This window comes from Protomyctophum bolini, assembly GCF_963924005.1.
Source record: "Protomyctophum bolini genome assembly, chromosome: 4".
Lineage (NCBI taxonomy): Eukaryota > Metazoa > Chordata > Actinopteri > Myctophiformes > Myctophidae > Protomyctophum > Protomyctophum bolini.
In genome coordinates, this window is record NC_137865.1 from 35301854 (window position 1) to 35316685 (window position 14832).

Here is a 14832-nt window from a genome sequence, read left to right on the forward strand (position 1 = left end):
TGGTGGAGCTGTTGCTCCCACGACTCGACTACGGATAAGCGGTTGAAGATGGATGGATAGATAGTGGAGAAGAGATCCAGTAGAACTAAAAGAGAACTAATTTTATGTGCTCTGAAAATATCCGATCTACAAGCTCCCAACGTGTCGCGTTGTGAGCTTGTATATCGTCTATTTTCAGCATGCAACCAAGTGTAAAATCTGCCATTACGACGGCATCCAAAGCCCGCTAAATTTGTACATTGACTGTACATTTAGTCGACTAAAATCGAATGATATTTTGTCGACTAAAACTAGACTAAAACTAAAACATTTCAGATCAGATGGCTAAAATGTGACTAAAACCAAATGGAATTTTATTCAAAAAGTGACTGTGACTAAACTAAAAAAATCAAAATGTGTTGCCAAAATCAACAGTGCATGCACAGGACCCCATGTGGAGGGGATGAGGTTTAGACATGGACTGTAGTCCCTCCCACATGCAGTGTGTGGCATTCAGGTGCCGTTCCCTCCCTCGGTGTATAAAACTCTCACATTGGCTGCAGTGTAAACTTCACATCACATCTCATGGTCAAACAAATAAAAATAACCTCCAGTGTCTTGAACAAGGCAACTTTAACAACAGCTACAGAACATACTTGGATGCACACTATAACACATTGATAGCTAGTGTATAAGGTGAGTAATGATTTTTTTTTAATTATTATTATTATTATTATTAGTATAGTAGTAGTAGTAGCCTAGTAGTAGCAGGGTTGATTTTGACAGCAAATTTAGATTTTAGTTTTAGTCGTAGTCTCTTCACATTTTTGTCAACTGGAATGTTTTAGTGTTAGTCTAGTTTTAGTCGACTACATTTAAGATGTTAGTCGACTAAAACTTCAGTTGATATAGTCGACTAAAATGTATTTTGGCGGGCCTTGATGCTGTCGTAATGGCTGATTTTACACGTGCTGAAAATCTACAAGCTCACAACGTGTTGCGCTGTGACGCGTTGTGAGATCTGCTATTTTCAGCATGCAACCAAGTGTAAAATGACTTATACTGGATCTTTGTCCACTAGCCTAACATTTTAGTCTAGTTTTTATTTGTTGACGTAATTGTCAATATATTTAGTCTTAGTTTAGCTTAGTTTTCATTTAGTTTCCATTTAGTTTTCGTCAGTGAAAAAAGGTAGTCGAAGGTAGTTTTCATAGTATTAGTCGACGAAATCAACACTACTGAGTATTGGACATCAAACTGGTAGTTTACATTGGAGTACATTGGATTGGTGTTTATTTTTTAATAAACCTACCACCGTTTACTTTATTAAGGAAATAACTAACCCTAATCATATTGGCAGCTATATTAGTCAGATCTCACATAATAATATGGCTTAGTTGGGATATACCCTGATGCATTTATCTATAGATAAGTGTATGATTATTATATGTGTGTGATTATGATGATTAGGTTTTCTCTCAAACATTTTTAATGTTTCTTTTCTTTTTTTACGATTTCATTGTTTAGGTTTCTGTTCATAAAACAAAACCACATTTTGCCTTATTATTACGGGGGACAATGAAGGGTTGAATTTTGAACCGTAGGCCTATATATAATTGTAATTGAAAAATGCATCCATGTGCTGACTCCGTGTGCCTGCAGACAGCACCCTGTCTGCGCCTGCAGCCACTATTCTGTGTGACAGACAGACAAGCACCCTGCGTCTGCGCCTGCCCTGCAGTCACTATGAGGCTAGCGCTGCAGACGGTCCTCTGCTGGTGCGTTCTCATCACGGTGCTGCCACTGGGAGGGATAGGTGGTGCAACAACGGTGGACTTCAACTCCACGCTGAAAAAGAGGTGAGATGACTCCAGTATTGTTTTTGGCAGTTTAGTCATAGTCTTTGGAATTAAACTTCATTTAGTTTTATAGTGATATTTGAGTCGCCTGGAATGTTTTAGTGTTGGACAGTTTTAGTCGACGCATTGTGAGCTTGTAGATCTGCTATTTTCAAATGGCTGAAATGTATATGCTGTAGCCTGTAGGGCTGAAGTGGTCAATATGTTTTGTAATGATAATCAGTAACTAAAGTTTTCAAATAAATGTAGTGAAGCAAAAGTACAATATTTGCCTCTGAGTCTGAGATGTAGTCGAGTAGAAGTAAAAGTACTGGAAATTGGAAATAGTAAAGTAGCCTACAAATAACTCTGAATTGTACTTAAGTACTGTACTTAAGCAAATTTACTTAGTTACTTTCCACCACTGCTAGTATTTGGTGTTAAAAATTCATAATGAAAAACTCTTGTTTTTGATTCAAGAGACATTCTTTTCAAATTATGCACGGATGTTACACGGTCTGTAAACTATAAGTATGTCATGAGTACATACAGTAGAAGGACATCCAGTTACACTATGCATGTGTATTATCCAAATACAATGGTTTGGTTTAAATAAGGATGTCCCGATTACGCTTTTTGCTCCCGATCCGATTTCGATCATTTGATTTTGACTTTGAGTATCTGCCGATACAGATTTTTCCCAATCCGATATTTCTATTTTTATAGAACACGTTTGTACCATTATATCACAACTGTACAATATCCTAAATCACAGACAATATCCAGTCTAATATATAATATTGATACTAGGGATGTCCCGATCACGTTTTTTTGCTCCCTATCTGATTACTATCATTTGAAAATGACGTGATCGGCCCCGATCTATTTCCGATCGCGTGATTGGATCGGGACAACCCGAACCGAATTCAGAATGAGAGAATGTTGTGCATTATGTGTGGTGCAGGTTCAGACTGTGGCTGCAGAACCGCATGAGAAGGGACATCCGCAGTGGCTCGGTGGCAGCCAGCAGCGAGGAGGTGGGTGGACCAGAGATCTCCTCCGCTGGAACCGAGCAGCGACAACAAGGAATTACAGAAGCTTTTGATTTTCTGTCCAGGTAAGGAGAAACCCCCCCCCCCCCCTTTTTTTAACAATATATTTATTGCATTTTCCTTTTTTTCCCTTTTTTTTTTTTACAAACAAACAATACAACAGAACAATACATTTATAACACATCAGACAATACAATTACTTAAAAAATAAAAAATAAACAAAACAAAAACATACAGTAGGCCTACATACATAGTCATTATGGCCACAAGACCAAACAACTGCAGAGAAATCAATTAGACATTTCCAGTCTCATTTCCAGTCTCCAGATTGACCGTAATATATTGGATAAACCGTCCCCATATTTTATCAAACATCTTTTGTTTATTCTTCAGAGTATAAGTTATTTTTTCCAGAGGAAGTTACATAGATAGCTCCCTAAACCACTGAGCAATACTGGGTTTGCCTATTTTTTCCCATGATAAAGCTATAGCCCTTTTGGCTTGTAGTCAGCATAAATTTAAAAATATTTGTTCGCTACTCTGTATCTTATAGCCAGGTGGGTAAAGACCTAATAGAAACAGTTTTGGGTCAAGCTCAACATTTATCAACAATATTTACTTACTTCTTCTCAGAATTCTTTCACTCTTGGGCATGCCCATAGACAATGGAAAAGTGTACCTTTGTTATTACCACATCTGATACAAGTATCTGGAATATAGAAAACACAGTTTTACTTTCATTCCAGTGTTGATTTTAGTCATAGTCTCTTGTCTTGAATAGTTTTTTATCACCTGGAATTTTTTATTCCAGGTGAGTCTAGTTTTAGTCGACTAAATATCATAAGATTTTAGTCGACTAAATGTACAGTTGATTCAGTTGACTAAAATGTATTTTGGTGGTCCTTGATGCCATCGTAATGACTGATTTTACACTTGCTGAATATAGCTGATCTACAAGCTCACAACGCGCCGTACTGAGACGCATTGTGAGCTTGTAGAGTGGTTATTTTCAGCATGCAACTAAATGTAAAATGACTTATACTGGATCTCTTCTTCACTAGTTCCTTTCTAACATTTTAGTCTAGTTTTTTATTTGTTGATGATATATTTGGTCTTAGTAGTAATGTAGTTTTCATTTAGTTTCCATTTAGTTTTCGTCAGTGAAAAAAGGTAGTCGACAAACATTTTTCGTCATAGATTTAGTTGTCTGGGTCTGGGGAGCACCAGGGGTCTGACCCTTAGTCCATATGAATCACTCTGAGAGTTCCAATTGTATACCTCTCAGAATTGATTGAACAGAGAATTTTACGGTGTAGATTGATGTCCCAGGGCAAAACAATGTTTTCATCAAATGGGGTTCCGTCTGTCCTTGGCCTATATAGCAGGAGTCCTTGAAATCACTGCACTATAGATGACTGAAAGTGTCAAAGATGATGTCATTAAACCCCCGTGCTTTTCATCTCAACTGCATTTTTATGAGCTGAGTTCCAGAATGAGATACCTGCCAAATCATTACAAAATAATTACATTGATTCTTTTTTACAGGACACTGTAATTCGTGTTATTCGTTGACGTCACAATTATAGCATGCAGACTTGACTCTTACATCACAGTCCACAGACAAATCAGAGCACTTGTTTGAGCCAGAAAACCCAGTCCTGCAGAAAATCTACTGAATATTAAAAGTTCCGGTTTTTGGGTGCAATTGAGCACAGAAAAAAATTACAAAAACTTTTTTGTATGTCACGATCCCTTTAACTTATAAAGTACTTATCTTTTGCAAAATGTCATTCATTTGTGCATAGTAAGCTCAGTCATTCCTTTGCCTATATGGCAGTAGTTCTCAAACTTTTTCATATCAAGGACCCCAAAGTGGACATCTATTAGCCCGCGGACCCCCATTTGAAAAGATATGACAGGGAACCCCCATACGAGAATATTTACGGCTCTAGCAGTGATTCTCAAACATTTTAGTTTCAAGGACCCTCAGTTTGACATGCTTTAGGCTACGGAGTATGGACCCCCATTTAATGGCATTTCTATCTCTGGGACTTTATACAGTAAAATCAATGTTAATTTAACTCTGAGAGTAACATTTGTACACTCTCAGAGTTAGAGACCCATTATGGTCCATTTGGTCCATAACTATCATTTAGCTGCGGATCCCCTTGAACTCCCTCAAGGACCTCACTTTGAGAATCACTGGCCTATATGGTGCCCCCCCCCCCCATGAGGTCATGGTCATGACCCCACCATCACCTCATCACGTTTATTTCTTTTTGCTATAAATATCTTTCTCTCTTTCCGCAGCTTTGGTCCCAACCGATCCAAACGGTCTGGCTGCAACCTGGCCACGTGTGCCGTCCATGACCTGTATCACCGACTGCACCAGCTCACTGACGAGCTCAAACAGCGCAAAGCTCCCGAGCAGAAAATCAAGCCCAATGGCTATGGCCGGCGCCGGCGCCGCTCCGCACCGGAGCTGCAGTATGCCAGGTCTGCTGCCCTCCTCCATGATGGGAGACAAGAACCCTGCTGTAGCCATGGAGTGGAGCACGGAGAACACGCTGCTCTACCGTCCCTGGACTGAGGCATGCATGGAGAGCCACATAGAGAGAGAGAGAAAGAGAGGGAGAGGGAGGCCCTGGCATACCCTATATTTGTTGTTGTTGCAGCTGATGGAGATAAGTCCCCTCGGAGCTTCTATTCAGAACATTATTGCTTTAAGGCAGAGGTTCCCAATCACTGGTTCGAGTACCACTGGTGGTACTTGAGCCCCCCTCTGGTGGTACACAGAGGAGTCGTCCAAAAAAGGAGAAAAAAGACAAAAGTGGAATTTATACTACAGTCAGTTATTCTGACCAAGCAATTGGTTGAAATAGGCTATCCAGCCGTGCTGAAATTACCATGACTGCAGCACACCTAACAGTTATAAGAGATTTGAGAACGGATTAATCACAGTGACATTAGAAATGTCATCAGTTGTGCTGATTAAGTGACAGAGTTTTGTCAGAGTACAAAGGTTGGGAACCAATGCTTTAAGACATGCATAGAGAAATGGCAGCTATATACACCTAACGTATATCAGGGGGGGGAGGGGGACTGTGTCAAGGTCACTTTGAGTGAATGCACGAAGATGGAGATTTGTGCTGCAATTGTGTGTGTGTGTGTGTGTGTGTGTGTGTGTGTGTGTGTGTATGTGTGTGTGTGTGCACGTGTAGTGTCTTTGTGGTCTAGTACTCTAGTTGATTTCCAAGTTCCAGTGAGTGTGTGTGTGTGCCGGTATGTGGATGATTTCACTTCAGACCTCTGGGACTTGACAAGAATTTCTGTCTCTTCTTCAGCTTTAAAAGGAGCAGGACCTAGGATACTTGGCATTGTGGAAAAGAAGGTTATCCTTGAAGATTTTTCTCCCAAATCACTCATACCCTGCATGGACTGAGGATAGAGCGAGGCCAAGCTGAGGGGTTGTGATAGCAATCTGAAGAAAAGACACCGCTGCCACATGCAATTTTATTGACTATTTTTTTAATGTTGAAAAAGTGTTTGGACCTTTGGTGTTTGTTCCCATGGAGGCTCCCCTGCGGTGGTGGACAGTAGCTGAAGTGCAATTTATAGGCTACAAAGTACAAAAAATAAAATAAATAATTACCAGTTTGTAAATAAGGGAATGTATGATGTTTAGTATTGCCAATTTAAGCACACAACTCATGTAAACTATATTTTTATACCACCAAAATACAAATTAAATGTAATTATTTTTTATCTGAATTTAAACCTCAATGAAGTATTTAATGCAGGTTAAATGTGTGGCTATTTGTTTTTTTGCATGACAATTATGCATCATAGGAACTATTATCAGAACCAAAACCTTGTCATTGAGTTATATTCGTCATTGTAATTACTTAATTATACCCAGTGAATGAGAATGTGTAACACATGTAATACAATGGCAAAGATTGCTGCTCTGATACAATGCAGGTAGAACTTTTGAAGTCATGTTTTTTTAAAAGGACATCTGCTTGGCTGATGAAAGTCATTCACAGCAACTGAAAGGTCAGCTGTAGTGAGGAAGGGGTCACTTAGTGTTTGGCTGTTGGCGGAGGAATTTTTGGTTCAATGCCATGGAATGGAATGGAATTGAATGGAATGGAAGGGCTGATTTGTTTAGCTATGCAGCAGCAGCTGGCCAAGGTCTTCTTGAGAGCAGTGTTGATTTCGTCTACTAATACTATGACAAAGAATGTTTGTCGACTACCTTTTTTCACTGACGAAAACTGAATGGGAACTAAATGGAAATTAAGCTATGATGACTAAAAATAAGACTAAATATATTGACAATTTCGGCAACAAAAACAAACTAGACTAAAATGCTAGGAAGGAAATAGTAGACAAGAGATCCAGTATAAGTTTACACTTGCATGCTGAAAATGAACGTGCCGCGTTGTGAGCTTGTAGATCGGCTATTTTTAGCAAGTGTAAAATCAGCCATTACGAGGGCATCAAGGCCTGCCAAAATACATTTTAGTCGACAAAATCAACTGTAAATTTAGTCGACTAAAATCTTATGACATTTAGTCGACTAAAACTAGACTAACACTAAGACATTCCAGGTGACTAGTAAAATGTGACTAAAATGAAATGAAGAGACTGTGACTAAATCTTAAATCAAAATTTGCTGTCAAAATCAACACTGCTTGAGAGCCAATGCAAGTGTTGTGCTGCCACCTACCTTCTGAGTTAGGCTAAATCACATAACATGACGTTTCAGCAAACAATGCAATAAAACTGCTTCAAAAACATGTTCATTGTTGCTGCATGAGTGAACTCATTTTGTCTGTGAAAGCTTAGCAGTCATATATGTAGTTTTGACATCTTCTTTACATTATTCGTTCCACACACCCACTGATATACAATCCATGAAAACATCAAAGACACATTATTATTATTATTCATTTTGTATTTATTTTCAACTTCTACCCCAGGTCCAAGCTCAGGATGTCTATGCTAAGTTTCCAACAGTTGAAAAAGTTGAGAAACTGAATGACCATTATACTGACAGGAGGTCAAGAAATTCAACTGAAAAAGTTGAATTGAGTTAGAATCTCAAGAGGGGGCACCGGATTGTCTGGTTGAGTCATTATTATTATGAGAAACAGTGGGATGTACAGTACATACAGTACACATGGGAGGGATGCACATGAGCAAGTGTTACAAAAGCACTAATCTTAGCCCATATCCCCACCCACCCAACACAAGCTGTGGTCCCCAAGTTCTCTTGTTGGTTCTAAGTCAGGGCGGTGGTCCCTCATTCACAATCATTTGAAAACCCCTGTTATTGTAGACACGCGGCGGCAGGATACACAGTATTGGGTATATGTATTACAATATGTTTTTGTGTAAATGCCAAAGAGGATGGGATAATGATTTGTTAATTTGATGTTTTAAAAGCAACATGATATAGTGAGTCATGATGAGTCCTGTGTGCATTGTGTTGCACTGTGTTAGACCTTATTTATTTAACAAGGAATTCACACTGGGATCAAACTTAGATCATAGCCAAGAACATTCTGGTGAAGATAGCTACGTAATGCCTGTAACAACTGTGAGTGGACGACACCATAAAGCATTACACTTGTTTACAATAGGGCCCACCATTTTCAATTCATCAAAACATTTAGAGACGTACGAATATACACAACTATATAGTCAAAACAGAAAATCATCATAGAGGAGGTAAAAAGGTGTAATGTTAGAGTCCACAGAAGTGAACCTTTCAAGTTTTCTCAACTCGCTGTTTTCTGCAAGACAGTATAAGCCATATATCTGCAATATGTCAATTTGAAAGAAATTCAATGACTTATCCTCTGTCAGAAACGGCCACATATGTACATTTGAAGCAATTATATGAAAGCTTTTTTTGTTTATATGAAACATTTGTTTCATATAATTCAACATTTGTTTCATATAACTCTGAGGCAAACACACAGAAACACGTGTGTTGCTCATCTGTGAGGCCAGTGTGCAGGACCTCTCACGAACACACGCATGCACGCAAATGCGGCCGCGCGCACAAGCACACGCACACGCACACACACAGTCACAGTCACACACGCACACAAACTGATTCAGTGTTTTGCTCAAGGACACTTGATCACAGAACACACAATTTTGGTCTGCCACAATCCAACCTGTGAGTATCAAGTTGAAGGATGATCCTTTTTTTTACCACTTAATTACCAACCATGCTGACTGTGACTTCTCAAATTACAAAAAATGCTTGATTTTTTGCTTAGTATCTCAAATCAAATACACTGAAAAACCACTTCAACCCTTAGGCCATTTGAAAATGGCGACATTGTGAGCTTGTAGATCTGCTATAATGGGACATTTCTGCAATATGAGTACTTTTACTTTCAGTACCTTAAATTAATTTGATGCCGATACTTTCGTACTTTTACTTGAGTACATTTTTGAATATGGGACTTCTACTTGTAACGGAGTACATCTACATTGCAGTATTGATACATAAGATTTACATAAGTAAAAAAACATTTGAGTACTTTTACCACCACTACCCCTGACACAGACAGGGAGAGCATCTGCCAGCAACAATCCTGGGCATCATAAAGTTAGTGTAGGAGCCAAAATATACATTTTGTTTGTTGTTTATTCTATTTGGGTTTTTTTTCCCACGCTTGGGCACGCTAATCATTGTACTTATGTCAGCTGTGTGTCTGGGCAGTGGCATTCAGTGAGAGAATGGGGGTGAGCTCTAGGCTCAATATTTTCTGTTGACCGTTTAATCGTTTATAAGTATACCTACGTTTTCATTTATCAACATTTTCAGTACATTCTTGGACCTTGTTTATTTGTCAATAAATCACCTTAACTACAATAAGAACCTTTCTGGATTTGATTGAAAGAAACGCGTCATACAGTTCCTGCCGACAGCTCAGCCTCATAGCAATACTTCTAATTTGAATTGATGGGAAGAAGTAGTCGCTACAACATTTAGTACATTGAAGAAAGGAAGTTGAATAACCTGTTGCAGGAATAGGTTAGGTGGGTCGGCTGAGTGTGCAATGGCTTTTGGCCATTTTGTCATGTGAACAACATGCATGTGTGAAGTTTGTGAACAGGTTGTCCCACTTAAACAAAATTCATACTTAAACAAAATTCATACAGAGTATTGCCTAAAGGGAGAGCTCTCCGGAGACACTGCATGAAGAAGGTAAGGCTTAATCAGATCCTTATTTCCTTGATCAACATCAGCATTTAGCCTAACATGGCTATCATATCCTAATCATGCATGTCATGACAATCTCAATCTGTATTTGGAACCTATAGAATAAATATGATCTCCATGGAATTAAGTGTAGAGTGGAGATCAAGCATGTGTGTTTGTGATATAGGCTACCGCCGCTACTGTATTTCATTTTAAACACCAGGGCCCAAATCTATTCTGCGTATTAAACACCTGGGCTACTATTTGGAAATATATTGGATGTATAATTCGAAAAGGATTCACGAATCTGGGTTGCACGTGGTTTGTTGAACTCCCTCTGGCGTGAAGTGAATGACCTGGTGGCTTATGATGACCGTCCATAGTCATTTAATGATAAATTGGAGGTCAAGAAATTCAACAGAAAAAGGGAGTTATAGAATCTCAAGAGGGGGAAGTGCTTTTTTATTATTCCCACACACAACAACTCTAAGGTATATTAATGACATAGTAAAATGTTGAAAATGAGTGGTATTCCCCTTTAAGTAAATACTTAAAGGGTACTTAAAGTACTTAGGCCTATAGTTTTAGTTACTTCACACCACTGGTCATTTGTTACCCAGATAAATGGAATGGAGTTGCATGTTGATGTTATGTGTGCAATTGTACATTTTGGCCTGAGGGTGGGGCTAGAGCTAAGGCCACGATCGAGGAGAGGACACTTTTAAATAAACCATGCATGGGCCAACAACATTAAACAAAGCAGATGAAATGCAATCCTACATTTTGCACACTTGTCAGTTGTCCAAAGGAGGTTAGTGGTGGCGATTATGACTTCTCACGAAAACACCTTTCAACTGGGCCTAATATATGTAAAGTAAACAACATGACATCAGCTTGTGACTGCAACTTGTTCCTGTTCGCAGATGACTCAGCACTTCTAGTCTCGGACAGGAACATACTGCAGGTTGAAAAGGCCCTCAGCGCTGAATCCATTCTCTTTGGATCAAATAGTAATCTCAGCAAGGCAGATGGCTTCTTGGTTAGAGTGGGTGACAATATCACACGAAAAGATGAAATTACCTACCTATGTTCCATCCTGGAGGCTAATCCTTCCGGTGATAAAATGGTCAAAACAAAGTCAACCAAAGAACAAGATTCCTTTACAGGATCTCTTCACTGGTCAACAAAAACAACTTGAAGACCCTCCTAACAGGAGCCCTCGGTTTCTTTGACTATGCATGCACCTCTTGGTACCACACCTCAAAGGCCCTTAAAACAAGGCTCCAGACTTCCCAAAACAAACTGGTCAGGCTCCTACTTGGCCTCACCCCCCGAACCCACCTCACCCCTGCCCACTTTGACAGGCTGGAAGAATGGCTTAGGGTCGACAACAGAGTAGGCTACAGCATCTTGCAATGGGTCTGGTCCACAAGATTCGATACACCAACAAGATACCCATGTACCTGTCTAAATACTTCCTTAATGTTAACGAAGTCCACACCCACAACACCAGAGGGAGCTCAACAAACCATGTGCAACCCAGATTCGGCACAAACAAGGAACTAAATTATTTTCGGTCCTATGCCACCAAAATGTGGAATGCTACTTCATTAAGACATGCGAATCCCTTGACTCCTTCAATTTGAAACTGGCCCCCGTAAAATCTGAATTTGGTTACATTTATACACTCTCAGTTAAGGCAGGGGGTCATATAAATAAAACATTTAATAACCACGTACTACAGTTAGACTACTAAAAGTGGGCTTTCCACCTCGGAGGAAAAGAGAACCACTGGTGTAGTGGGTGGGGCGTGGCCTCTCATGGGCTTCCATACGTCTATATGGGCTTCCAGACCAAAGGGGCGTGGCCAAGTTCTCACTGGGATTTGCAGGTAAATACAAGTTTCTGCTCGATAGCAGCAACGATATGTAGAATGATGATATTACATGATAGAATCTTGTAGGCTATAGTTGATTAAGCTTATAACAGAACATTCTCGCAGCTTTATCTGCAATGTAAAACAGCCATTTCAAACTTGCCCCATGATGTGACTGTATCAAAGCCAAGGCCATTGTTATGGTGCCATGGCGTGGTCCATATTCCTTATAGCCCAAAGCGTTTTTTTCCCCCGATTCTGAGGTCAGAATCGAAAGGAAAAAAAAAAACGCTACGAGAGCGGCGAGCCTATCTTGGGCTAGTCCTCATATTTGTTTAGCCATAGGCCTAATGATCTTTTCAGACAGGCATTTGATGTAAATCAGGTAATTTCGTATCATCGTATGCTAACCTAGATTATGCAGAAATTAGTGGTTTAACCCAAAGATTGTGGACTGTCCAGAAGAGTTATTTGTTTGTGATTTTCTTCTTGGACTATATTTTCTTGCAACAAAATGTAAGTAGGCCTACCTTGGTTTACTGTGATGCAAACTTACTTATGTACTTATTTGTACTTTGTAGGCTACTTAATATCATATGAGTTATTTAGTTTGTACTTTATTGTTGTATGCTATACTGGTCAAATAGCATTGCTATACGGTAGCCTATATTCATTGCTGTATTCCCAATTCCCAGCTAAGTGTATTAAGCTTAACAGTTGTTCCTCTTATACCCAACATTGTTTACAAGTTGCATAGTATTAATATGCATTGAATAGGTTAAATCCAATAGTTAAAGGTAGTATAGGGTAGGACTAAGTTTTTTTTTGTTTAAAGGTTAAAGCTCTATATTCTGTAATAGTTTTCAACCAGTGGCCCTTGAGGGGGTTCTAGATGGCTAAATGGAAAATTGGTAACCAAATGGACCCTTATAGATCTTTAACTCTTTGAGAGTGTAAAATGAAACCATTTACATGTTGTCTCTCCTATACAACATCAGGTCATTGTAATCATTGCTATAATGTAGGCTATGCTGTGTTTGTTCGTTGAATTGAGTACAAAAGGACCACAATGGAAACAAGCCATAGGCTTTCTTGGTTAAATCCTTTTAGCAGACCTTGCATTGCCTACTTCCCTGTGCTTGTCCATGTAAACGGCTAAGGGTTTAATGACATTAATTTTCATTTATTTTTCGTTTTTCTTTTAGCTTTTATGACCTCAATTACACCCACACAATCTGTACTTTGAACATTCAGTGGAATTTCTCTGTGTGAAGCCTTTTGAGCAGCAATGAAAACGGGCAAACAGGCTTAAACAGTGACACCTGCTGGCAAATTATCATATAATGGGGTTTGTGGAATCTTTCATCACAGTCCACAGGAAAATCAGAGCACTTGTTTGAGCCAGAAAACCACAGAAAATCTACTGGATGTTAAAATGCCAGGTTTTTTTAATGTTAAAATCCCTTTAATAATAGTGGTTTCATTGCAAACCGACCACTAGGGGGGCGAGCCAAATTAGTTTGCGAAACTTTATGACCATACCACCCACCTAACAGCATGCCAAAATTCAAAGTAGGCCTATAATTTTTTACATTAATCACAGTTTATAGGCATTTTAGATCCCGGCAGTAAAAAACCACAACAATTATGCACTTGGTAACTGCTTTTGGCATGCTGTTAGGTATGGTCATAAGGTTTTCAAAAAACATTGCAAACTAATTTAGCTCACCCCCTAGTGGTCGGTTTGCAATGAAACCGTAGGCATTTTAAGCTCCCGGCAGCTCCATCGTGCATAATTGTTATGATGTTCATGAGATTGACTAAACTAACATTATTATTATTATTATTATTACTACTACATTCCATCAAGTTTGGGCGTGGTCTGTACAGCCTGCTTGTGCAACATGATTACATGTACTTTATCTACTCTGGGTCTCTATCTTGGCATGCATGAGACCCATGACCAAATAAGGAAGTATAGTATTCTAGTTCCCCTTTAGAAGCGTGTTGAAAGAAAACATGCAGTAAAATGGCATGCGGTATTTTCCCATGCTCATTCAAGCAAAACAGCAAATCCAAAGCAACCAATGACAGGACCAAGGAATGACCAAGGAAGAAACCTGTTTCCACGGCTCATTCTTCACACGATAGGCATGTCTTTCTAAGCTGGTGGTGAAAGAGTTAATGTGTTTGTCTCTTTGCATACTGTACTAGCAGACTCTTCCTGCACCGCTGCCCACAAGACTTATCTCCTAGCTGTCAAGTGGTAACTGCCAAGAGTCTCTGCATTCCAGGAGGTACAGTACGTGTTTCCAGTTCCACTGGGCCAGGCCATAAAGTAAGTAAAATTCCCACGATCAGGCTTTATGTACATTGTACAACTTATCTAAGTTCTTATCTGCACCGTTAACACGGCTATACTAGTACAGACTTATTGTACATGTTACCTTTCTTTCACGCCTTTCTTTTTCGCTTTGACGCACAGATCCATTAACCTTCTGATAGGAATGCATTAGCGGACAGCTGTGCTAATGTTTTCTCTTTTCACCGTTGGCATGTATATTGGCTCATTTATTGGTGAGGAAGAAGTCTAGACGTTTCTGGTAACAGTGTGAAACAGTGTGTGTGTGTGTGTGTGTGTGTGTGTGTGTGTGTGTGGTTAGTGACAAAACTTTACACAGCCTATCTACTAGTATCTATTCTACACATGTATACATTACTGTACATCTTTCTGTACTTATTCTCTCATTTACTGCATTACTGTATTGCACTTCTGGCTAGACGCCACTCTTCATTTCATTGTCAAAGTATTGGTATACTATGTGGCTGTGCAGTGACAATAAATTGAATCTAATCTAA

At 39.3% G+C, this 14832-nt stretch overlaps 2 protein-coding genes across 3 annotated transcripts in view; both read left to right on the forward strand.

Annotated features, from left to right (window-relative positions):
• The first annotated feature begins 561 nt into the window (after window positions 1–561).
• On the forward strand, window positions 562–7632 carry admb (adrenomedullin b). The gene is made up of 4 exons (XM_080761340.1): window positions 562–675; window positions 1642–1838; window positions 2782–2934; window positions 5180–7632. The coding sequence occupies exons 2-4, from the start codon at window positions 1726–1728 to the stop codon at window positions 5457–5459; spliced, it is 546 nt and encodes a 181-aa protein (XP_080617466.1). The 5' UTR covers window positions 562–675; window positions 1642–1725; the 3' UTR covers window positions 5460–7632.
• Window positions 7633–14029: 6397 nt separating this feature from the next.
• Window positions 14030–14832, forward strand: part of ampd3b (adenosine monophosphate deaminase 3b) — a 28617-nt gene continuing 27814 nt past the window's right edge. For both annotated transcript variants that reach the window (XM_080762338.1, XM_080762339.1), the window contains exon 1: window positions 14030–14311. The gene's annotated coding sequence lies outside the window, so the exon portion shown is untranslated. The remainder of the gene's footprint in view (window positions 14312–14832) is intronic.